This window comes from Trachypithecus francoisi, unplaced genomic scaffold, assembly GCF_009764315.1.
Source record: "Trachypithecus francoisi isolate TF-2019V2 unplaced genomic scaffold, Tfra_2.0 Lachesis_group2, whole genome shotgun sequence".
Lineage (NCBI taxonomy): Eukaryota > Metazoa > Chordata > Mammalia > Primates > Cercopithecidae > Trachypithecus > Trachypithecus francoisi.
The window spans coordinates 107,647,952-107,672,455 of NW_022681465.1; the positions used below are offsets into that span (position 1 = coordinate 107,647,952).

A 24,504-nucleotide genomic window follows, 5' to 3' on the forward strand; every position below is an offset into this window, starting at 1 on the left:
AAGGCCGAAGAGGCTGAAATGCGTTAAGTAGGCTGGAGTCAGATGACGCACCACAGCCACCATATCCTGACAGTGGACGAGTCACTCTCTGGGACCTATTTTCCTAATCTATCAAATGATGGAGTTGGGCTGAACAAGGGCTGCATTTCTTTCTAGGATTTTCTGGAAACGGGGATTATATCCATGCTTTCGTTGGAGATTTTATTTTAACTAAGGAAGCTGAATGCTGAAGGAGAGGTATTTTGTCTACGAACAAAATTTGTTATGATAAAAGTAATTCATACTTTGTGTAAAAAATTACAACAATGCAGAAGTATATCAACAAAGTAAAAACCTCTTCCCGTAACTCAGCACTCAGGTTAATTGTTCTGTATATCCTGAACAGAACATTCAGGCTCGCACTAGCCAGCTTTGAGGCAGTAGTTAAGACTCTAAATCTTTTCCTATGTTTTAATGGTTCTTACAGTTGGTGAGATGGAAGAGTAACATTTGTGGAAGTCTTTTTTTTTCCTTCTAAAAAGGAAATTCAGATCATCTAGCCCATATAAACCCATATGAAGAAGTTAAGTTCCAATACTTGAAAATAACTTACACTATTACTACAGTAATAGTTAAATAAAATAAAAATTGCAAAAGACAAAAGAAAATACATTAAAATGGTAATAGCAGTTTTACAGAGGTGACAGGATTTTGAGGTATTGTTTTTTCTGTTCTTCCTCAATTGAGGCAATACATTTTGTGTTACTTGTATAATAAAAAAGTAGCTTTACATACTAGAACAGTTGGTTGATTGGCTTCAAACCAAACAGTCCAATAACTGATGCATTAAATCTTTATTGACTAAACAGCTTAAAAATTATTACTGCTATTTCCTTTTATTTGTTGTTGTGAATTTTACTCAGAATTAAAGATAAATGATTATATTAGTAATTACAGGAAAACTAGTAAAAATCTTAAAGACATTGAATGGGTTAAGGTACTGAGCAGCTATGGAATGCAAGGCACTGTGGGAGTGGGGTGAGTCTGCTCCCCCCAAAAGCTCAGGGTCTGGCAGGGGAGGTGAGATAAAAACCCATAGCCATACACTAGCTGGCCTGTCCTGAGGGTTGTGAGACACAAAATGCTAGGAGACCAGAGAAGAAAGAAATGTCTCGACATGAGGAGAAATCAAGGAAAGCATGGTTTTATAAAATGGATGGGATGTTTTTTGTACCAAGAGACTGAAGAGGCTTTTGAAGGTGGAGGGAAGGCAAACTGGCATAAAGATGCCAATACCAGGTCTTATCAGGAAGAACAGAGTCCAGTTTGGCTGGAGCATAGGGCATATGTAGGGGAAGGGAGAGGACTGGCATGGGGGCAGAAGGGGACTTGAATGTCAGGTGACAGTCAAAGCTTGCACTCTAATACGTAGGTGATTGATAGGTGATCTTGGGGGCTTTTGAGCAGGAAGAGTGGATAATAAATCAATACTGGCTTAGGACAATCCCTTTGGCTTTGGCCAAATTGTGACTCAGGTAAGGGACAGTTGGGGGAGACAAAGATGGGAAGATGCACGATAAATGGGCCCTGTGCTTGGCAGGAAGGCAGTGCAATATTTTGTAGAAATAGACTTAGCAGAGCAGGCGCCCAGCATTCAGTGAGACCGCAGTTCAAACCCCATACAGACTCTTAGCTGCTGCATGACTTGAAGCTGTTACTAACTCCCCTGAACCTGTCTCATCTACAAAATGGGCATAGTAGCACCTATGTCATAGGGTTGCTTTATGGCAGGTAATTATTCTTGTAAAGCATTTAGCACAGCTCTGACGACACATGGTGAATGCTCAGTAAATATTAATGTCACTAATTCCAGTCAATTCCATTAACTGAAATTAATTAGTTGGAGTTAGGAAGGAACCAGGTGTCAGCTGGGTCAACTAAGGGAAGCAGAGATCTCAGGAAGCAGTACATGGTGGTACGGTGGGAGCATGGCATCTGTCGGGGAGACTGCAGTGGGATCCCACCTCTACTGCCGGCCAGCTGTGATCTTGTACAGGCTACTTAACCCTTCTAGCTCAGTTTCCTTAGCTGTAAAGCCAGCACAGTGTTACCATGGAGCTGGTGTGAGACTCAAGTGAGATAATTAATGCATGTTAAGTGTGTAGTATGTGCCTGATACATTGTTAGTGCCCAGTAAATGTTAGTTATCAGGTGAGGGGTGTGATATGGGGTTGAATAGATTCGCCTCTTCCACTCACAGAGGCAGGATGTGCAAGGAGGAGTGGAGACATGCAGCAAGGGATTGGGCATGAAGGATCAGGCCTGGGGAGAACACTCGGCCTGGAGATACTCAGGAGTCCCTGGCCCAGAGGAGATTACAACCCTGCAGGGAGATGAGCCACAAGTGGAGTATTAGATATAGGCCTAAGGAAGCAATCAGACACTTCCAGAATAAAGGACATTTGCTAAGACAGCTGGCCTGGATGCTTCACGAAGTGTCATGGGAAAATATGTCGGGATTGTTCTAGACTAAAAGTGACTAGAGTTGAAACCAAAAGAATGTATGAACCTTGATGGGACCGGCTTTATTTTTTTTTTAAAGACATTCTGGACACAATTGTTGAATACTGATTAAGGGCTCTATATTAGAGGTTACAAAGAAGTTACTGTTTATATTTTTAGGCATGATAATCTTATTGTAATCATGTAGAACAATGTCTTTGTTCTCAGGAAATCTCTGTGGAAATACTCAGGGGTGAAATGTCATTTTATGTACACATGCATGGGGTGGGGAGAACAGTAAATCTGGCAAAATGTTAACTATTCAATCCAAGTGGAGAGTATGTATCTGAGTATTCATTGTGCTAGCCTTTCAACTTTTTCTGGATGTGTGGAATTTTTCAATATAAAAAAAGAGAGAAAAAAAAGAGGCCTGTGAAAAATCTGGGAACCAGTATACAACAGGAAAAGGAATTCTTTGGAGGAAAAACAGGATCCACCTACCAAGAGAGTAATTTCAAGAAGGGAGAGATTAAGCAAAATGAAGGCTGCAAATAGATCATCATATTTGGTCACTGAGAGATCGCGGCGGCTTGGAAATAGTCCACTGTAGCAGAGAAAACAATCAGAGTGAAGGAGTAAAAACTGGGGAGGAAGTATAGGTAGCAAGGACTTGTTGGCCCTTCCGGGTTAAGTCTTTCTTTTCAGTAAGAAAGGGAGACTGAGTATCGATGAGGAAGATCCTGGGGGAAAGGGAGGGACTGAGACAGCGAAAGGGGGAATACTACAGGAGGAAAGACCCAGTAAACGTGAGAGAGGAATGGGATGGAAAATGACAGGAAGATATAGCCTTATGCGAAGGGATGCTTTCCCCTTCAGCCCAGAGGTGAGGACTATGACGACACGTGGGGAAGAAACCCTCTTCCTAGTGACAAGGGGATGAGGTGATGTCTTGCTAAGGTGGCAGATGTGAGGCCTGAAAGTGAACATATGTGCCACACTTGTCGTTAGGTCTGAACCAAGGGAAAGATGGCCGAGGGGAGACAGAGTGCACCTGGTATTGGTTGAATAATATGGGGGTAAAAAAGGGTGCTCTTTGGGACTGCCCCGATGAGGGCTAGAGATGATGCGGGTCTACAGCAGTCACGGAAACTAGAGGGGACATCCCTCCGACCCTTCAGAACGTGGTATTGGGCAGATTATGCATTAGGAACTCTTTTTTTGGGTAAAAAGCTTTCTCACTTCCCCGCACCCTCCACCTTGGGCTGCTGGAGGCACATGGTGTGACAAGTCTTTGGTATGGAATGAAGCGCTCTATCCTTTCAAAGTCACCAGGTTCGGGTTCCCAGCCCTAAGTGGTCATGGCACCAGGGGGTCTGGGTTCACCGGGCTGCTGGAGCTCTCGGGTGTTCCGTGTGTGCATCCTTGCATGCATGCCCACGAAAGGCCGCCCAGGCACCCCAGGTGACCCCATGGAAGTGAGTTTTGGTTCTGCTCTGGCTTCCAAGTGCTTCTCAAGCTGAAGTCTTAGGGTGCGGAAGGCCCTACAGTTAGCTGGAGCTTCCAAGTCAGTAGCGGCTGCTGCGGGCCTGGCTTCCGTCCCAGCGGGGGCTGAAGGCGTTGGTCGGAGAAGCGCTGGCCTGGGGTGGGGAAGTGGCCACACCCCTACAGGAGGACCTTTGTGATGACGCAGCTGTCCCTGTCCCCCTCGGGGTCGTCCTTGAGCGGCAGCGCAGTGGGGGCCCAACCCAAGGCGCCCTCACGGCGGCTCACCTCCCGCAGCCGCGCCTGCAGCGCCTCCCGCTCAGCCTGCAGCTCCCGGCGCGCCTGGGCCGCGGCGCGCTCCTCCTCCTGCAGCGCCCTCCGCCTCCGCTCCAGGGCGCGCTCACCCTGCTCCACGGCCGCCTCACGCCGCTCCAGCTCCCGCTCTCGCAGGCTGCCGCGCACAGCCAGTGCGCCCATCTGTTCCAGCAGGCGCGCCCAGTCGCCCTCGGGGGCCGCAGCGGGGACGGGCGGCGGCGGGCAGGGCGCGGCAGGTGGTGAGTGCCGGGCGCCGCTGCTCTCCAGCTCCCGCTGGTGCGCGCTCTTCAGGTGCCTCCACAGTGCCGAGGTCCCTGCGTGGAAGCCCGGGCCGCGGCCCACCTGCTCCCCGCACAGACGGCAGGTGGCCCAGTGGCCCGACGGATGCCCGGGGCGCCCCGGGGCCAGGTGGAAGTAGCCCCAGGCTTCGGAGTATGGCGCCCCCAGGCGGCCGGGAGGCATTGGCGCTGGCCCCAGTCCCGGACACTGACCGCCCCGTGCCGCCGCGTAGTCTAGCCCGCGGGCCTCGTCCATGGTGCAGGCCGGCTCGCCACTCCTCATTCTGCGGCGCCCGCACGCTGGGGAGCAGGGGAAGAATAATAATGAGTGTTAGGATCACGCACACAGTTCCTAGACTACAGTTAGTCTAAGAAAGCATGCCGCCCTCCATTTTCTTACCGATAAAAATCCTATAGTGTGGGTAGATTTCTAGGTTTCTAATTAATCTTCAGTATTAAGTGTTGATTCCTCAGGGAAAAAACTTAAAAATGTCTAGCCCTTCCTATACTAGGAATCCTTTTTGAAATCAAGTGGATCCCTAGTCAACAAGTATTTATACTAATAGCGGGAGGCTAAGCTGCTTGAATGGAAAGAACTAGCTAACTCCGTGCAGTGTCTGTGTTAGCTTTAACTAGTCTCTGCTTTCTTAACAATAACAACAACAATAAAAAAGGTACTGTCTTCAGAATAACAGCGAGGCTTCCTTATGCAGTCTTCTCTGGGTGCTGCACAGCACACTTCAGCAATGACCAGAACAAAGCTTTGGGAATGAAAATTTTGTTTCTTAAACTTCAGGAGTGGAAGAGCCAGTGGTGAACAGCCTTTTAAAAAGCTTTCAACGACTGTATGCTTTTCAAGATAAAAATATGTTTTTGTGATTATAAAAACAATCTACTATGAGAAAACCAGCAGTACTGAAAGCAATGCTTTTAAGATATGCACATTTAGGAAATGGCAATATCCAAAGCAGCACTCTAAATTTTTACCTTTAAATTAGACAGTGGGTCATTTCCCAAGGACTCTGGGGTCCCTGTCATTGCCTCAGGGTTTCCAACCATCTCAGGTTCTACGGGTAGAAACAAGGCATGCAACACGATTCCTGAGTTCCGAAGAACCATCCGCAGTGCTAGGAGTAAATTCAGAGGACAGGCAGGCCAGTGAAAGAAATGCATTCAAACCACCTTAAAGATAGATACTAGAAATAATGAGCAGCGCCATGCCCTCGTTCACTTTTTCTAACCCTTTCATAGATACCCAAGGAATAAAACAAATAAAATTAGTTTTCTTTATTGTTTGTGCTAACTAAAAGATCTCCTCTACATATTGGCAAGATACAAAGTTTGCTCAATACTTTTAATTAAGGAAGAAAAAGAAATAAAAGTAATAATGTCTTGCTTTGTTCAACACAAAATCTGTTAGAAGGATCCAAACATAATGCAATGACTGTCACCGCAGTCTTTTTTATTAGGAAAATAATTCACCACTGCAATAACCTATTAAAAAAAAGGGAATACAAAAAAAGGTGAAGTTTATTCCTTAGGAAATAAGTTCACAAAGGACCAAATGTGTGATTCTAGATGAATTTGCTTTGAAAGTTGAAAAACAATGAGAAGAAAACACATGACAGACTTCTTGACCTCTTTTGAGAACTTAGGGAGAAAAGGGCAAGGTGAGACCCAGGTACAGTGAGATCAGTGCTGCTCATGCTGTCAGATTTTGAACCAGCAGCCATGGAGATGACAAAGTTCCAGAATCTTTCTTGTTAAACACAACTGGAAAAAACTGAGGACAAAGATGAGAATAGGAAAAATAAGCTGCTATAGTAACAGTAGCATTTAGTGTAAACTATGAATTCAGTTGCTAATAGTCTTGTTAGAGATGCACTGTACTTTTCTAAAGCTAAGTATTCTTTTTCCCACCAAGCAGGTCCACTCCGGATCAGGTATGACATTTAACATATCTCATTTATTATTATTATTTTTTATTTATGTTTTATTTTTTATTTTTTTGAGACGGAGTCTCGCTCTGTCGCCCAGGCTGGAGCGCAGTGGCCGGATCTCAGCTCACTGCAAGCTCCGCCTCCCGGGTTTACGCCATTCTCCTGCCTCAGCCTCCCGAGTAGCTCGGACTACAGACGCCCGCCACCTCGCCCGGCTAGTTTTTTGTATTTTTTTAGTAGAGACGGGGTTTCACCGTGTTAGCCAGGATGGTCTCGATCTCCTGACCTTGTGATCCGCCCGTCTCGGCCTCCCAAAGTGCTGGGATTACAGGCTTGAGCCACTGCGCCCGGCCAAAATATCTCATTTTTTAAAAAAGATAACAGATCTACCAGAATCATCAAAAAAGACAAGTACCATGCGTCTTCTAACAAGGAAATGGCTATTTACATGTCTTCTGATATACAGGCATTGATTTAAATATGGTCACTCATGATAAAGACCAATTAGCATAAAAAATCTTTAGAAATTAAAGGCTACATTTCCCCCCAAGAGATTTATTACATTGCTGAAGTCTCAAAAGTGGGGGAAAGTAGGATGAGGAGTTACAGACCACCTTCAAGAATGGTATTTTTGTGGCCAGTAAATATTATGGTTATGTAACATTATGGTTGCTAAACGGGGTAAGATGTAAGTGTTATAAACATTTTTTAAATTATCTAACGACTTAGAATTTTTTCTATACTTTTTTCTTTTTTAAAATTTCTATTTCCTTCTATATTGAATCTGATCTTTCCCAAGGTCCTTTTTTATACGTTTTATACCTTTTTTATACGTTTCTTATAACATCAAGAGTATTGCTTTGCATTCTGATATGCTTGAGCTAAAGCTTGGAAACTGCACATAAACCCGCAGATTGTCTTACTTGTGCCAAAGTCTGAGAGTCATCCTTACTGATGTGCCCCTAATAGAGCCAGAGGTGACCGATTATTGTCATGCTTTTTACCTCTCCGGGTTTCTTTAAAAACTGGAATGCCCAGAGGGAGTGTTGCACAAGTGAATGCCATCTGTTAGGAGTTAAAGTGGGCACAAGGTGAGAAGCACTGACTTTGACGTCTTAATCCTTTTGACCTAGTGGAAGCCTCACCTGAGCCAGGGACAAGCCGCATCACAAATGTCGGCCAGCACAGCGCTGCCCCTCCGAGGGTGGCAGGGGGACATCCTCTGCCTGGGCAGCCCTTCGATTTTGGAGGTCGTAACCGGTGGAAGGCAGCATGGGGCAGAACTGCCTCACCTTCTCAGTCCTCCACACCATGCGGCTATATTCTAGCTCAATACAATCCTCAGTCTCAGTATCTACCGTAACAGCCTGGTTAGCTCTGCTAAACAACCCGAGTGCATTTCAGCTGCCCCTGCAATGTGGAGGGGGAGAAAGCTCTTCAGACACTTCAGCCACAACCATAACACACAAAGGGCTCCTCAAACTGACAATAAAAAGACAAAGGGCCCGATAGAAAAACAGACGAGAAATATGAGTAGGCAAATGACCTAACAGCAAATTCAAATAGCCAGGAAATTTGTGAAAAGGTGCACAACATCACTTATATTCATGGAAATGCTATTAAAGTAGCAGGAAGGTATCATTTTACATCCATCACACCAAGAAATATTAAGAGGTCTAACAGTCAAAGTTACAAGGGAGGTAGAGAAAAGGCACACACTCCTCAATTACTAGTGAAGATGGGATGGATTTTAGGAAAGCATTCTGGTCCCTCCCTCCCTCCCTCCCTTCCTTCCTTCCTTCCTTCCCAGGGTCTTGCTGGGTCACCTAGGCTGGAGTGCAGTGGCACAATCATGGCTCACTGCAAACCTCTGCTTCCCGGGCTCAAGAAGTGATCCTCCCACCTCAGCATCCAAAGTAGCTGGGACTACAGGTGCATGCCACCATGCTTGGCTAATTTTTGTATTTTTTGGTAGAGACGGGGTCTATGTTACCCAGGCTGGTATTTCTTGAACTCCTGGGCTCAAGTGATCCACCTGCCTCAGCCTCCCAAAGTGCTGGGGTTACAGTCATGAGCATACCCAATGAGAATGCATATCATTAATTCTGTGGTTAGCTAATAAGAAGAAAATGAAAAGAGCTCCCTCAATTTTTCCTTGAACATTTTTTTTTTAAACTAACACAAAGGTGCCAGTGAATCTGAGTATTTTGCTTACACCCATCCACTCCATCCAACTCTCATTCAAATGCTCATTGTGCACCTGCTAAGGTCAGATGCGTGCTTTCTGCCAAGCATTCCAAGAGGAACGTCACAAAGTCTCTGCTCGCAGGAAGCGTACCGTCTGGTGGGGAAAGAGATGCTTCCAACAATAATTCTGATACCTGTGTGATAGGGCCGGCTGCACTTTCTATATTAATTAAAAATAGAGGCTGCGCTCGGTGGCTCACGCCTATAATCCCAACACTTTGGAAGGCCCAAGCAGGTGGATCACCTGAGGTCAGGAGTTCAAGAGCAGCTTGGCCAACGTGGTGAAACCTTGTCTCTACTAAAAATACAAAAATTAGCTGGGCGTGGTGGCAGGTGCCTATATTCCCAGCTACTCGAGAGGCTGAGGTAGGAGAATTGCTTGAACCTGGGAGGTGGAGGTTGCAATGAGCCGAGATAGCACCATTGCATTCCAGCCTGGGTGACAAGAGCGAAACTCTGTCTCAAGAAAAAAAAAAAAAAAAAAAGATAAAACCTGAGATTCTACTCCTGGGGATCTCTTCTATAGAACTAACAGCACCAATAAACAGTCTTGTGTCAGGATGTTCATTACAGAATCATGTAGAGTGACAAGAAACTGTAAGCAAGGGAATGCCTGCCACCAGGAAAATGGCTGAGTATATAACATGTTCGTATCAGGGAATATTATACAGCAATTAAAGAGGAATAGCATGAAGTTCTGTTCAGTGTCTTAGAAGGATATCTGGAGGAACTGTTCAGGGAGAAAAGAGAGATGCAATAGATTGTATAATATGATCCCACTATTATTAAGTAATACACATATCTGTATAGGCAATATACAGACACAGATGAAGAAAAATAAAGAAGGAGATACTATGGGTTGAGGCAATGGTAACTGATGTGAAAGAAGGGAGAAGGGGAAGAGGTAAACACAAAAGCAAAAGCAATAAGATGCTAAGAAAGCATGCATGTGATCACGTGTATACATTTAGGGAAAGTGTGTGTATCACAGGATCTCTACAAAAATAAAAAATAACTTTACAAAACAACCCCTGGGGCAGGGTGCGGTGGCTCACACCTGGAATCCCAGCCCTTTGGGAGGCCGAGGCAGGTGGATCACCTGAGGTCAGGAGTTCAGAAGACCAGCCTGGCCAACATGGTGAAACCCCATCTCTACGAAAAATAGAAAAAATTAGCTGGGCGTGGTGGCGCATGCCTGTAATCCCGGCTACTCCGGAGGCTGAGGCAGGAGAATTGCTTGAACCTGGGAGGCGGAGGTTGCAGTGAGCCGAGAGAGCCAAGATTGCACGATTGCACTCCAGCCCGGGCAACAAGAGTGAAACCCCATCTCAGAAAAACAGAAAACAAAAACCAAAAAAACAAAACAACCCTTGGCTCCTCAGGTGTGTGAGCTCAGGCAGGGCCAGCCCAGCCTTAACTGTGGAGGCTGGTGGGACAGTCCCATGGGGAAGCCCACTGCTGTGCCGCCTGGAGGAGGAAACCCAGCCTGTGGGGCAGCTCATTGTCACGTGGTTTGTTGTGCTCTGCAGAAGGAGACTCTGTATGCACACCCAGGATGTCATGGAAGAGGAGCTCATCCCATTCATCTCCCTGGCACAGAGTAGACACTTGGGGGATGCTGCATTAAATGAAATGAACCTGACTCTGTTTCTTTAGCCCCAGCTCACCCGAGTCTCAATCTTCCCATCTGTCAAGAGAAATAAGATTATTTGCCTCTAAACAGGTGGCTGAGATCAGACAGTGCAAATGATGTCACTGTTGGACTCTCCGGTGTTATATAATTTCAAGGCATGAACAAAAAAGAAACTACCGATATTTACTACTCAGACACATCCACGTTAAGATTTTAGTGGTTAAAAGGCAGTTATTTTTCCATCTGACATTATGTTATTGAACAAAGTAAGTAGTCTAAGTTGGGGGAATCCCCTTGGGAGTTGTTTGAGTACAAAGAGCAAATAAAAAAGAGTAACAGATCCAAGACCCTTACCCCTTAAATTTATTTTCACTTCCTAAATTGACCTTCATGCAAAACAGGTTGCTTATCACTAAGGTAAAATAAGATAATGAGGAGGTTTAATTAGCCAAAGCCCTGTGATATGCATTTCTTCCTTATCAAATACCCAATGAGAATGCATATCATTAATTCTGTGGTTAGCTAATAAGAAGAAAATGAAAAGTAACAGCTCCCTTAGTTTTTCCTTGAAATTTTGTTTAAACTAACACAAAGGTGTCAATGAATGTGAGTATTTTGCTTACATCCATCCACTCCATCCAACTCTCATTCAAATGCTCCTTGTGCACCTGCTAAGGTCAGGTGCGTGCTTTCTGCCAAGCATTCCAAGAGGAACGTCACATAATATCTGCCCTCAGGAAGCGTACCCTCTGGTTGGGAAAGATGCTTCCAACAATAATTCTGATACCTGTGTGATATGGTTTGGCTGTGTCCCCACCCAACTCTCATCTTGAATTGTACTCCCATAATTCCCACGTGTTGTGGGAGGGAACTGGTGGGAGATAATTGAATCATGGGCGTGGTTTCTCCCATACTGTTCTTGTGCTAGTGAATAAATCTCATGAGATCGGATGGTTTTATAAACAAGAAGCCCTTTTCGCTTGACCCTCATTCTAGCTCATGCCGCAGCCAGTTAAGAACTGCCTTTCGCCTTCCGCCATGACGGTTAGGCCTCCCTAGCCACGTGGAACTTGAAGTCCATTAAACCTCTTTCTTTTATAAATTGCCCAGTCTTGGGTATGTCTTTATCAGCAGCGCGAAAACAGACTACTAACAGACTGTGGTAAAGGTGAAATCAGTGCTCGCTCCTTCAGGTGAATTCCATTACATAATCTCCACTGGGGAAGGTGTGGGCATGGGCAGCTCCTGGGAGCTGATCTCTTAGGGACCCTAACACAGAAGTTCATGCAGTTCAGTATCCCTTCCCCTTCCATGCCCCACAGGGCACAAACGCATTGTCATCCACCACCAAAACACATTACCCTTAGTACTCGACTCTAATGAAGTTCCAGTTCCTCAGTTGTATAATGAGGCTTCCAAGCTCCTATTTTAAAAGAAAGTTTCTTGAAGCTAAAGAAAAGCACTGCTAACATGAAATTAACAGTGGAAATCTCTGAGTGCAATTTCAGGGTGAAAAAAACTGAAAAGACAAACACAGATTTTAGATATTTCAAGGAAGGAGAGAGAGTAGTGTTGCTGGTACCATGCCTCTGCACTGGCTGTAGTTGAGTTTCATGTGAGTATCCATTATTTGGAAGGAGTTCTTAAATCTAAGCCTGTGGAAGACAATAAATTCACATTAATTATCTCTCCACTTGACTCAGTTTCTGCAGAAGTTCTATCCTTCTGATAAACTATCAGATTCAATCCCAGATTCCTCGGTATGATGTCCCTGAATACCAATATAAAGAATAAAGGAAGAAATCAAAACCTGGGTGAATAATCTGTATAAATATGGGCATATACACAAGGTATGATTGTAATATTGACAGTCATTCTATAAAGCACCCACAAAAGTTAATTGTATTATTTTATACTTATGCCTGTGCACATAAAAAAATATTTGACACGCTAAAGGCCAAAGAAACAGGCACTGTTCTCAAAAGGGCATAGCAAATTCATTACACTTCTATTTGTCCTTTCATACTCAAGGCTACTCACTGTAGTTGGGTTAACCAGGCAGAGTTTAAACCAATATATGTTGGTTGAGCCTGGATCTTAGATGAGAAATTCACACTCATGTGAAATTCACACAGACATATGTGGAAACACTAAAAACATTTTCTTTTACTTCATCCACCAGTGACTTTAATCAAAGTAGAACAAAATAATTAATACAAGTAATTAGAGTTGACAACTGAAGTGTCAAGAAAACCACAGTTCATCTGTTATCCGTCCATCTCTGTTGAAATATTAATTTACTGCCATATATTAATCTATTTATAAACAGATCCAGACAATTAGAAAAATTAGTCTGGAATCACCAGGCTGAAGGCTTAGCTGAAGTTAAAAGACAAGTAAAAATGCCTCCAAACTGTAAAACCTGAGTTGGGGAATAAATGGTAAAATGTGTAAAAGTTTAGAAAAAGGTTATATGTGGACTGTAAAAAATACACTGGACTCACAGGTAATTGTGTGGTGAATCAGAGATGTTTCTTAAATGTCATAAGCTAAACTCTTATATTTCTACCATTAGCTAAAAGGCAGAAAAGCACTCTCTCTATTAATGCACTTTTTAAAATGAAAATTGTGACGTGTTCTGCCCTTAACGTGGACCTTTATTTCAGGCCTGCATCACTTTGCTTAATAGATATGGTCCTAAAGATTAAGGTGGTGATCCATTTTATCTTGTAAAAATGCATAATTTAATTTGAGTTATAGGAATTTAAAGCCGCCCTACTTTGAAGGCCTTTGTGACTCAAAGATTAATTTAATTTTTAGATTGAGAACTACCTGGCTTGGGCTTTTGGTCTTTTTATAATATATATCGCTGTCTACTTTTTTAAATTCTTGGCTGCCTCAAGCTATTCTTGCCTCCAAAAGCTGTCATCATAATATATGAATAAAAACAGCAGAAAATAATTACCCTAATTAGGTCAATGTAGTAAGTTGTTTCTACAACAGTTTCTCTTTTTCTTTTTTTTTTTTTTTTTTTTTTTTTGAGACGGAGTCTCGCTCTGTCGCCCAGGCTGGAGTGCAGTGGCCGGATCTCAGCTCACTACAAGCTCCGCCTCCCGGGTTCACGCCATTCTCTCGCCTCAGCCTCCCGAGTAGCTGGGACTACAGGCGCCCGCCATCTCGCCCGGCTAATTTTTGTATTTTTTTAGTAGAGACGGGGTTTCACCGTGTTAGCCAGGATGGTCTCGATCTCCTGACCTCGTGATCCACCCGTCTCGGCCTCCCAAAGTGCTGGGATTACAGGCTTGAGCCACCGCGCCCGGCCAACAGTTTCTCTTAAACACCTTATCTTTGTAGTCTTGGCTAATTAGACATTCGACTAGTGGTAACTATTTATTTTTTCCTTCAAGGGGGTTTTTGCTTTGGTAAACCTCGGACATTTGGTTAGTGCAACAAATCACAGAAACTGCTCCAGCGCACTCTAAAAGGAGCGGAAAATTCTTTTGTTTGGGGGCCACGAGGGGTGGGGGAGGGGTGCGGATTCTGGTGTAAGCTTTTGGCTTGCATTCACTTTCTCCCTCCGAAAGTGGGCGACATCAAGTAAGTCCCAATTACAGCAAGAACCCACTGCAGGGCGCCCAACCGCTTGCCCAGTAAAAAGACTGTAATCAGACAACTTTAATAAAGGGAGAGCAGGAGAGTGGCAACGAATTTCCACATTCCGAACTAGCCTGTCGAAAGCGGAGTGTAGGGAAAGAGCAAGAATGAGGCACTGGAAGATGGTGAGCGGGGCCTTGCTGCAGAATCCCAGGCCCACCTGCCTTCTCACAATCGCGACAGCCGGCCCGAAGAAGGGCAGCCCAGCGAAAGGCACGCCCCGCGCGGGTGCCAGGGAGGCCGGCGGGGGCGTCCGCGGTCGCTGCTCACCTGCGCTCCCTGCTGCCCGGCCCGGCCCGCCTCGCCCACCGAGTCTCGAAGCCCACACTCACCCCATTACCCGCGAAACGCGGCCGGAGCCAGGGGCTGGTCGGCAGTCCGGGATGGTAGATTCCCCCTCCAGGCGCCTCGCTGACATTTTGTCCCGGACGGAAAACCTCCGCGCTTCCCACTTAAAGACACAGCGCTCCATTCACACGTCTGCGAGGAAAGGGGGGCCGTCACTTGTGGCCTTCACCCGAAAGTGCTAGGGGAGTCGCTCTGAAACCACCAAGGTCCGCGAGCGACAGACTTGTGTTGGCCAGGGTTTAAAGATGACGCAATAGCTGAGTGTGGTTGAAATGTAACTATTGTTGTATAACTTTGCATTAACCTTCCAAGACCTGGATTCCCGGGCCTGAGTCTCAGAGCGCGGTTTGCATCCTTGCAGGCTGTAGGCGCATGATGTCACAAGTTATCAGAAGAAATCCCTCCAACCTAGGTCGGGACAGATGAAGGCGGCGCTTGTTGGTGTTCACCAAAACACCAGCATGGTGTACCAGCTTTGGCTAGATTATACTCAGGTAACGAACAACCCCTGCAACTGAGTAGCTTCAAGGTCCGTTTCTCAAGCGAATTACTGTGGCTGAAGGGAGCTTTCGTAGTACTCCACTAGTTTTCTTCACTCCCGGCTCCAGGCTGAAAGATCAACTTTTCTGGGTCGTGCTCCCTGTTGGGCTGGTAAACCAACTTTGAGGGAGAAGGGGGAAGTCCTGATTTGTAGTGTTTGCTATTTCTGTGATGTTAATACTCCCACTATGGCCGATTTCAAGCTACAAACAGTCTAACAAGTGGCTTGCCAAGTTCCTGGAAATGTAACGATTAGCTCTTGTACATGACTGGCACAAGCTGCTCCTCAAACTCACATTCCTCATGCCTCAGTTCTGCTCAGGTTCCACTGGTCAAAACTTGCTGTTAGTGGGTGGGGAAGTATATCCCTCTCTTAAGGAAGCCTTGCAAGTCATGTGACAATGAAGCGGGAGAGTTCCCTGATTTCCCCGCTTCCCCTGTCCTTTGCAGGACATGCAACAGGGCTGTGGCTGGTGTGTTCGGTCTCTGCTCTGCTGAAACCCCTTATGGGAGGTGGAGCATGCAGACGGACGGGTGCAGGAGCCGGGGTGCAAAAGCTGGGGCGCTGGGCTTCCAGCCCCACTGCAGTGTCCAGGGGCAGGAGCCTGTGATTCCTGGAGCCCAAATGGGCTTGTGTCAACAGTGTGCTCTTTTAGCCTTACCATCAGCAGACGGCTTAAGTATTAACCAGCTCAATAGACCTTCTGCATTTTTACAAGCACAGTGGGTCAATCTGACAGCTTTCTATATCTCGAGCTCTTGTCCCCCCTCCCAGAAAAATCAGGTCACACATGGACTTGAAGGATGGTGAATGCTGGTGAAGTAGAGTAGTGGGGTGGGGGTTATCAGGTGGTAGGGGTGGCAGTCAGTGGGATGGATGGGGAACTGGAAAGGGGATGGAGTAGGAAGATAATTTTCCCCTGGAGTTTGACCGTCCAGTGGTGGATTCTCTGACTGTCCCCAGCTGAACTCCTCCTAGCATTCCTTCTCTTTACCTGCCGCTCTTCTGCTCTGTTCTTCTGTTCATCTGCTCATCTTTTGCTGCTGGAGCCTGGTTTCTGGAGTTTATTTGGGTACAGGATAGGGGGTCATGGAGGGCCAAAAGGTAACTTTTGGGCACAAGAGCAGGAATACCTCTCTTCATTTAGGGCCATGGGTTTCCAGGCTTGAGGGTGGGGCCTTTGCCAGGGAACTGCCTTATTCTACCCAGTAGCTCCCTGTCTTCTGTCCCTATCAACAATAAGTGAGCTGAATAATACTCTTAAAAGGAGGACAAGAAATAACTGGGTAGAATAATACAATCCACCTTTCCAATAATGGTTTCGGAAGAAGAAGCTGGTTGGGTGTCTTCAAAGGCAGGGGTCCCCAACCCCGGGCCATGAATCAGTACCCTTTGTACCCTGTTAGGAACCTGGTGGCACAGCAGGAGGTGAGTAAGGGGCAAGCAAAAGAGGGAAGCTTCGTCTGTATTTACAGCCGCTCCCCATGACTAGCATTGCCGTCTGAGTTCCACCTCCTGTTACATCAGCTGGTGCATTAGATTCTCATAGGAGCACAATTGTGAACTATGTGCATTCAAGGGATCTAGGTTGTGTGCCCCTTATGAAAATCTGATGCCTGACGATCTGTCACTATCTCCTATCATGCCCAGATGGGCCCATCTGATTGCAGGAAAACAAACTCAGGGCTCCCACTGATTCTACATTATGGCGAGTTGTATAGTTATTTCATTATATATTACAGTGTAATAATAATAGAAATAAAGTGCACAATAAATGTGATGTGCTTGAATCATCCTGAACCCATTCCCCACCCCTGTCCATGGAAAAATTGTCTTCCACGAAACCAGTCCCTGGTGCCAAAAAGGTTGGGGATTGCTGTTCAAAGGAATAATTTTGCAATCTGAAGGCCAACTATTAAGTTACTACTTTTCTTCAGGCCCAAAGGACACTTTATAGCTGTGGACATCTGATAAAAAGAAAAGTAATGAGTACACTGTTGGTGGGAATGTATATCCAGACACCCATTATGGAAAACAGTATGGAGGCTTCTCAGAAAACTAAAGATAGAACTGTCATATGATCCATCAATCCCACTACTGGTTATTTATCCAAAGGAAAGGAAATCAGTGTATCAAAGGGATCCTTGTACTCCCGTTTATAGCCACACTATTCACAATAGCCAAGATATGAAATCAACCAAAGCCTATAAGCAGATCAGTAAAGAAAATGTGCTATATATACACAATGGAATACTATTCAGCCATAAAAAGGAATGAAATCCTGTCATTTGCAGCAACATTCAGGGAACTAAAGGCCATCTTGTTAAGTTAAATAAGTCAGACACAGAAAGGCAAAAATCACATGTTCACACTCATGTGGGAGCTAAAGAACTTGATCTCATGGAGGTAGAGAGCAGAAGGGTGTAGGGGTAGGGGAGTGAAGACAGGCTGGTGAATGGATACAAGCAAACAGATAAGATGGAATAAGTTCTAGTTTTTGATAACACAGAAGGGTGACTATAGTTAGCAACAATACATTGTATTTCCAAATAACTAGAAGAGAAGATATTTTTCTTTCTTTCTTTTTTCTTTTTTTTTTTGAGACGGACTCTTGCACTGTTGCCCAGGCTGGAGTACAGTGGTGCAATCTTGGCTCACTGAAAGCTCCGCCTCCTGGGTTCACGCCATTCTCCTGCCTCAGCCTCCCAAGTAGCTGGGACTACAGGCGCCTGCCACCACACCCGGCTAACTTTTTTGTATTTTTAGTAGAGATGGGGTTTCACCGTGTTAGCCAGGGTGAAATCAGTCTCCTGACCTCATGATCCACCCGCCTCTACCTCCCAAAGTGCTGGGATTACAGGCGTGAGCCAGTGCACCCAGCCGAAGAGATTTTTTTCTATGAGTTTGACTTTAATTTCTAAGATTCCACATATATATGAGATCATGCAGTATTTGTCTTTCTGTGTCTGGCTTATTTCACTTAGCATACTCTTCTCTAAGACATCCATGTTGTTGCAAATGGTAAGAGTTCCTTTTTCTTTAAGGCTGAATAATATCCGTGTGTGTGTGGTGTGTGTGTGTGTATACACCACAGTTTCTTTTTTTATTCATCAGTTGATGGACACTTAGATTGTTACCATATCTTTTGGCTTCTGTAAATAATGCTGCAATTAACATGGGACTGCAGATACTTCTTGGAGATAGGGTTTTTATTTCTTTTGGAAATATACCCAATAGTAGTATTAGTGGATCATATGATAGTTCTAGTTTTAATTTTTTGAGGAACCTCTATACTATTTTTCATAATGGCTGCACCAATTGACATTTCCACCAACAGGGTACAAGCATCCCCTTTTCTCGAATCCTCACCAACACTTGCTGTCTTTTGACTTTTTGATAATAGCCATCCTAACAGGTGTAAGGTGATGTCATTTTGACTTGCATTTCTCTGCTAATTAGTGATGTCGAGTAGAAGAGAAGATTTAAAATGTTCCCAATACAAAGAAATGATAAATGTTCAAGGTGATGGGTATCCTGATAACCCTGACGATCATTACACATTGTATGCATGCATCAAAATATCACATGTACCCCATAAATACGTACAAATATTTTGTATCAATAAAAACATGAAAAAGAAAAGTAACTAGTATAAATGGCCAGGTGCAGTGGCTCACACCTGTAATCCCAGCACTTTGGGAGGCCCAGGCGAGTGGATCACTTAAGGTCAGGAGTTCAAGACCAGCCTGGCTAACATGGTGAAACCCCATCTCTACTAGAAAAATACAAAAATTAGCCGGGTGTGGTGGCAGATCCTTGTAAGCCCAGCTCCCTGGGAGCCTGAGGTGGGAGAATTGCTTGAACCCGGAGGCGGAGGTTGCAGTGAGCCAAGATCGTGCAACTGCACTCCAGCCTGGGCGATAGTGTGAGACCCTGTTTAAAAAATAATAATAAAATAAAATAAATAAAAAAGAAAAGTAACTAGTGTAAACGAATCAGGTTAAAGTCATCTCTAATTCATGTTTAAATATTTGAACAACTTTTTACAGTTTATTGTATCTGGCAGTTCTTTTAAGAAGAAGCTTTATTGCTTTGAGTGTCTAAAAGAATCCATTTAGCTTTAAACTGACCACGTAATGAGATACATGATCTTTTCATTGGTTCATAGAGGAGTTTTTAGTAAGTGCTGGTTATAGGCAAAGCACCATCTTAAGCCTAAGCAGGAGTCTGGAGACTTATTCCTGCCCTCAAGAGGATTACACTCCAGTATGACAGTAAGACACATGCAACTCCAAGAAGAAAGTAAAAAAATTATATAAGAGAAAATATTCAAGTGCCATAATAAATTAAGAATGGCTACATAGTTTTGAAAGTGGCAGCATTTAATCAAGTCTTGAAAAGGATTGGACTCCTGGCATTATATGTTTATTATCTTAACAAGACGTATTTTTTAAGTCAGATAAAAGGAGCTTATCTTATTTGTGAGTCAGTGCTTAAATTTTCTTAAATTTTGTGAGTCAATGCTTAAATGTAGTACTTTTCTAAATTCTTAAATTTTCTTGTAATCAGAAATCTCCTTCTTGTATTATATTTAAAATCAAACTACAAAATATGTCTCAAATATCTAATAACTTTTCTTCTTTGCCCTACATCCTTTGTTCAAATTTCAGCAAGAAAAACAACCTTCAGTTCTTACTTTCTTGGTAGTGGCAATTCCCCTAACGTTCATCACGCATTTAACCATAAATAAATAACATTTAATTTTCACAGGAGGATCTCATTTCTGTCCCCTGCCCTGGAAGTTGGCAAAAAGTAAGGACCTGCATTTCATTGGAAATACAAATATTTACTCTCCCTATTCTCTTCAGAAATTATAGCCTTGAAATCTGCTATCAGAAACCCAGTTTGAGGCTGGGCCCAGTGCAGTGACTCACGCCTGTAATCCCAGCACTTTGGGAGGCCAAAGCAGGCCCAGGAGTTTGAGACCAGTTTGGACAACATGGCGAAATCACCTCTTAAAAAAGAAAAAAAAAAATACAAAAATCACCCCCAGCATGGTAGCACACATCTGTGGTTCCAGTTACTCAGGAGGCTGAGGTGGGAGTGTTGTTTGAACTCAGGAGGTGAAGGCTGTAGTGAGCCCTGATCACACACACCACTATACCCTAGCCTGGGTGACGGAATGAGATCCTGTCTCAAAACCAAACCCAGTTTGAGAAAAATATTTATCAAGATTGCCTCAAAGACATGCAATTATGGAGCTGTGTTCTTTGGACCTCACTGTTGTGGTGCATCCCAGATGTGCTTTTGGTCTGTAGGTTTCTTTCTTGGGCTGTTTTTATCTTGTTTTTGGTATAAGGGTAATACCAGCCTCATAAAGTGAGTTGACAAGTGCTCTTTTCTATTTTTTGGAAGAGTTTGTGAAGAATTGCTATTAATTTTTCTGTAAATGTTTGGTAGATTCAACAGTGAAGCCATCTGGACCCAGGCTTCGATTTATGCATAGGTGGTTGATTACTAATTCAATCTCTTCATTTATTATCTGTCTGTTCAGATTATCTATTTCTTCTTGTCAGTTTTGGTAGTTTGTATTTTTTCCAGGAATTTGTTGATTTCATCAATATGATCTAAGGTGTTGGTATATACTTTTTCATAATATAGTATTTTTTATACTTTTTTTATTTCTATAAGGTTGATGGTAATGTCCCCTCTTTCCTTTCTGGTTCCTGGATGTGCTTTTACTAAACTGTCCTGGGGTAATGCCATCTGCCTTCAGAGAGGCACCTTGTAGGAAACAGATGCATAAACTTCATTATCAGATTTAGTGTCATGATGTCATCTGCTACAGCTGTCTACTGCATCCCACAGTGTTTTCTCTGCAGGATCTAGAGGAGAACTTTCTCTGATCTCTCCGTGTCATGAAAAGCGCTGCATGCCCTGAACAAATGAGACCTTTTAATCCCACTGTGGATTATGTCTCCTGCTTTGGCTGCTGGGAGGTCTGAGTCCAATGTTGAATATCTACTCTATCAGTTTCCTAGAGCTGCCACAACAAAGTATCACAAACAGATAGGCTTAAAACAACAGGTGTTTATTCTTCCATAGTCCTGGAGGTTTGGTTAGAAGTCAAAATTAAGGTGTCCGCTGGGCTATGTTACCTTTGGAACCTGTAGGGAAGAATATGAGGGGACTTCAAAAAGGTTGTGGAAAAATGGAATTAAAAGATAAAAATGAGAAATATACATTTTATTTCTCAACATAAACTCCATTAAGTTCAAGAGACTTTTGTAAGTGATGATATCAGCCATCTAGTCCATTCCCAGCATCCTGGGAATTTAGCCATGTCAATGCAGTCTTTCTTACATCATTAACTGAAGAAAAATGGGTACACTTTACATTTGTTTTCTTGAGATTGAGTCTCACTCTGCCACTCAGGCTGGGGTGCAGTTGTGTGATCATAGCTCACTATAACCTCGACCTCCTGGGTTCAAGCAATCCTCCCACCTCAGCCTCCCAAGTAGCAGAGACAGGCAGGCACCACCATGCCTGGTTAAGTTTGTATTTTGTGTAGAGACAGAGTCTCACCATGTTGCCCAGGCTGGTCTTGAACTCCTGGGCTCAAGTGATCCTCTCATCTTGGCTTCTCAAAGTCTTGGGATTATAAGCATGAGCCACCATGCCTGCCTTTTTTTTTTTTTTTTTTAAATATTAGTGTGTTAGTCCATTTTGCATTGCTATAAAAGGATACCTGAAAGGAGGCTCATTTGACTCTCAGTTCTGCAGGCTGTACAAGTAGCAAGGTGTCAGCATCTGCTTCTGGTGAGGACCTCAGGAAGCTTCCACTTATGATAAAAGGGGAAGGGGAGCAGACATCATGGCAAAAGAAGAGGAAAGAGGGAGTAGAGGGAGGCACCAGACTCTTTTTAATAACCAGATCTGGAGGGAAGTAAGAGTGAGAACTCATACCCCCCAGGTGCGGCATTAATCTATTTTTGAGGAATCTGCCCCCATGACTCAAACACCCCCTATTATGCCCCACCTGCAACATTGGGAATCAAACTTCAGCATGAGACTTGGAAGGGACAAATATTCAAACTGTATCAATTAGAAAAAAAGAAGTCAGACAGCCACGTCAGCTCTGTAAGGTGGATGCCTAATGATTTTCTATGGGAACTCTCAAGAAATTGCCCTTGTTTGATGAGAGGAATAAGCAGGAGCACTGTTGTGGTAGAGAAATACTCTCTCTGGTGAAGCTTTCCCACGTGTTTTTTCGCTAAAGCTTTGGTTAACTTTCTCAAGACACTCTCATAATAAGCAGATGGTATTGTTGTTTGGCCCCTCAGAAAGTCAACAGGTGAAATGCCTTGAACATCCCCAGAAATTGTTGCCAGGAACTTTGGTGTTGACTGGTCTGCTTTTGCTTTGCCTGGGTAACTTTCTTCTCTTGTTAGCCATTGCTCCGATGGTACTTTGTCTTCAGGATCATCCTGGTAAAGCCATGTTTCATCTGCTGTTCCAGTTCTTCAAAGAAATGATCCCATTGTTTATTCTGCTCTTCTGCACAGCTGATCTGAGCACAGTGGTTTTGGCACCCATTGAGTAGAAACTTTGCTCAACTAACATTTTTCAGTGAGAATTGTGTGAGCTGACCCAGGTGAGATGTCTGTGGTGTTGGCCATTGTTTCTGCTATTCATCGTTGGTCCTCTTCAGTTAGGGCTCAAACAAGATGAATTTTCTTCTTGCAAATCGATGTAGATGGTCTACCGTGATGGGCTTCATCTTCAACATTGTCTCATCCCTTCTGAAACTTATCCATTTGTAAACATCTAATTTCTTTGAGGCATTGTCCCCATAAACTTTCTGTAAAGCATCGATGATTTTACCACTCTTCTCCCCAAACTTCACCATAAATTTGAGGTTGATTCTTGCATTAGCCAACTTCATGTTGCTCTGATGTGGACTGTTTTAAAACTGAAGTCTTATCTTTCTTCATGCCTCAAACTAGACCCTATTCAGACATGTTATACAAGTTAGTACCAGTTTATTGGTGTGGAAAAACTTTGAAATCCATGCACAAGTTTTTCATGATACACTTTTCTTTTTTTTGAGATGGAGTCTCACTGTGTTGCCCAGGCTGGAGTGTGGTGGTGTGATCTCTGCTCACTGCAGCCTCAACCTCCAGGTTTAAGCAATTCTCCCACCTCAGCCTCCCCAGTAGCTGGGACCACAGGCGCATGCTAACACACCCAGCTAATTTTTGTATTTTTATTAGAGCCAGGGTTTTGCTATGTTGGCCAGGCTGGTCTTGAACTTCTGACCTGAAGTGATCTGCCTGCCTTGGCCTCCCAAAGTGCTGGGATTACAGGCATGAGCCACTGCGCTGAGCATGATACACATTATTGATGGACTTTTTTGAAGAACCCTTGGTACTTCCTTACCTTTCCCTAGCTTCTCGTGGTGGCTGGCTGTCTTAGTCCATTTCATGCCTACTGTAACAGAACACCTAAAACTGGGTAATTTATAATGAACAGGCATTTATTAGCTCATAGTTCTGGAGGCTGGTAAGTTCCCTATCAAGATGCCAGCAATGGGTGAGAGCATTCTGGTTTCATCATCACATGGCAGAAGGCAAGAGGTAGGAGGAGAAACTCCCTTCATCAAGCCCTTTATAATTACATTAATCTATTCATGAGGGCAGGGCTCTCATGACTGAAACATTTCCCACTGGGCTTTTCCTCCCAGCACATTGGGGATTATGTTTCAACATGAGTTTTGGAGGGGACAGAAACATTCAAACTATAGCACTAGCAATACCTTGTGTTCCTTGGCTTGCAGTTGCATCCCTCCAATTGCTGCCTCTGTCATCACATGGCATTGTCCCTGGGTGTCTGTGTCGAAACTTCCCCTTTCTTATAAGGATGCTGGCTATATTGGATTAAGACCCACCCTAGTGGGTGTCTTAACATGATTACATCTGCAATCACCTTATTTCCAGATAAGGTCACATTCACAAGTGCCCAGAGTTAGGACTTCAACACATCTTTTGCAGGGACATAGTTCAACTCAAAGCACCTACAAGTGCCACGTGGTCAACTTCTCTGTATGCTAATATTACCCTTCTTATTTCATCTTTTATTTTTCTTCCTCTATTTTCCTTTTGTCCCGATTACCTAGATTACTTAGTTTTTGCTTAATTATATACATCTTTGGCTGGATTTGAAAGGAAGAAGACAGAAATGAAGGGAAGGATGAAGAGAAGGAGGGAGGAAAAGAGAGAAGGAGAAGGAGGAAGAAAAGCTTGTCCCCTAAAATTAGACATGAAAACAGGGGAACAGAGTTGCTGGAATGGAGAGCAAGGCTGGGAAAGACTGACTGGGAAAGTGTTTTTGCTGTGGGCTTCATCAGAACCTCAGAATTACTTTTTTTGAGGAGATGGATGCAGTGGCTAGCAGCTGCTTGAAGCTTAGCTGATCTAGGAAAAAGTGGAAGATAGTTTGATTAACTGGGAATTAGGAGAGTAAAGGTATGGTACAGCTACTTTTATATGAATGTTAGTAGACACAATATGGATTGAAGTTTTGTGG

The 24,504-nt window shown here is 43.9% G+C and overlaps 2 protein-coding genes and 1 non-coding gene across 4 annotated transcripts in view; 1 reads left to right on the forward strand and 2 right to left on the reverse strand.

Moving 5' to 3' along the window:
* PDE8B (phosphodiesterase 8B) overlaps positions 1-24,504 on the forward strand; it is a 370,628-nt gene that overhangs the window by 6,918 nt on the left and 339,206 nt on the right. The window lies entirely within an intron of this gene.
* ZBED3 (zinc finger BED-type containing 3) lies at positions 819-14,502 on the reverse strand. 2 transcript variants are annotated; one of them, XM_033179934.1, is made up of 3 exons: positions 14,363-14,502; positions 5,544-5,683; positions 819-4,856 (listed from the first exon to the last, which is right to left on the reverse strand). In XM_033179934.1, the coding sequence occupies exon 3, from the start codon at positions 4,837-4,839 to the stop codon at positions 4,144-4,146; it is 696 nt and encodes a 231-aa protein (XP_033035825.1). In that variant the 5' UTR covers positions 4,840-4,856; positions 5,544-5,683; positions 14,363-14,502; the 3' UTR covers positions 819-4,143. The 2 variants fall into 2 exon arrangements, with proteins under 2 accessions (XP_033035825.1, XP_033035826.1); XM_033179935.1 differs by lacking the exon at positions 5,544-5,683 and having other exon boundaries at positions 14,363-14,465.
* On the reverse strand, positions 7,666-7,803 carry LOC117066302. Its single transcript, XR_004430273.1, has one exon. It is a non-coding gene; the product is annotated as a small nucleolar RNA SNORA47 (small nucleolar RNA).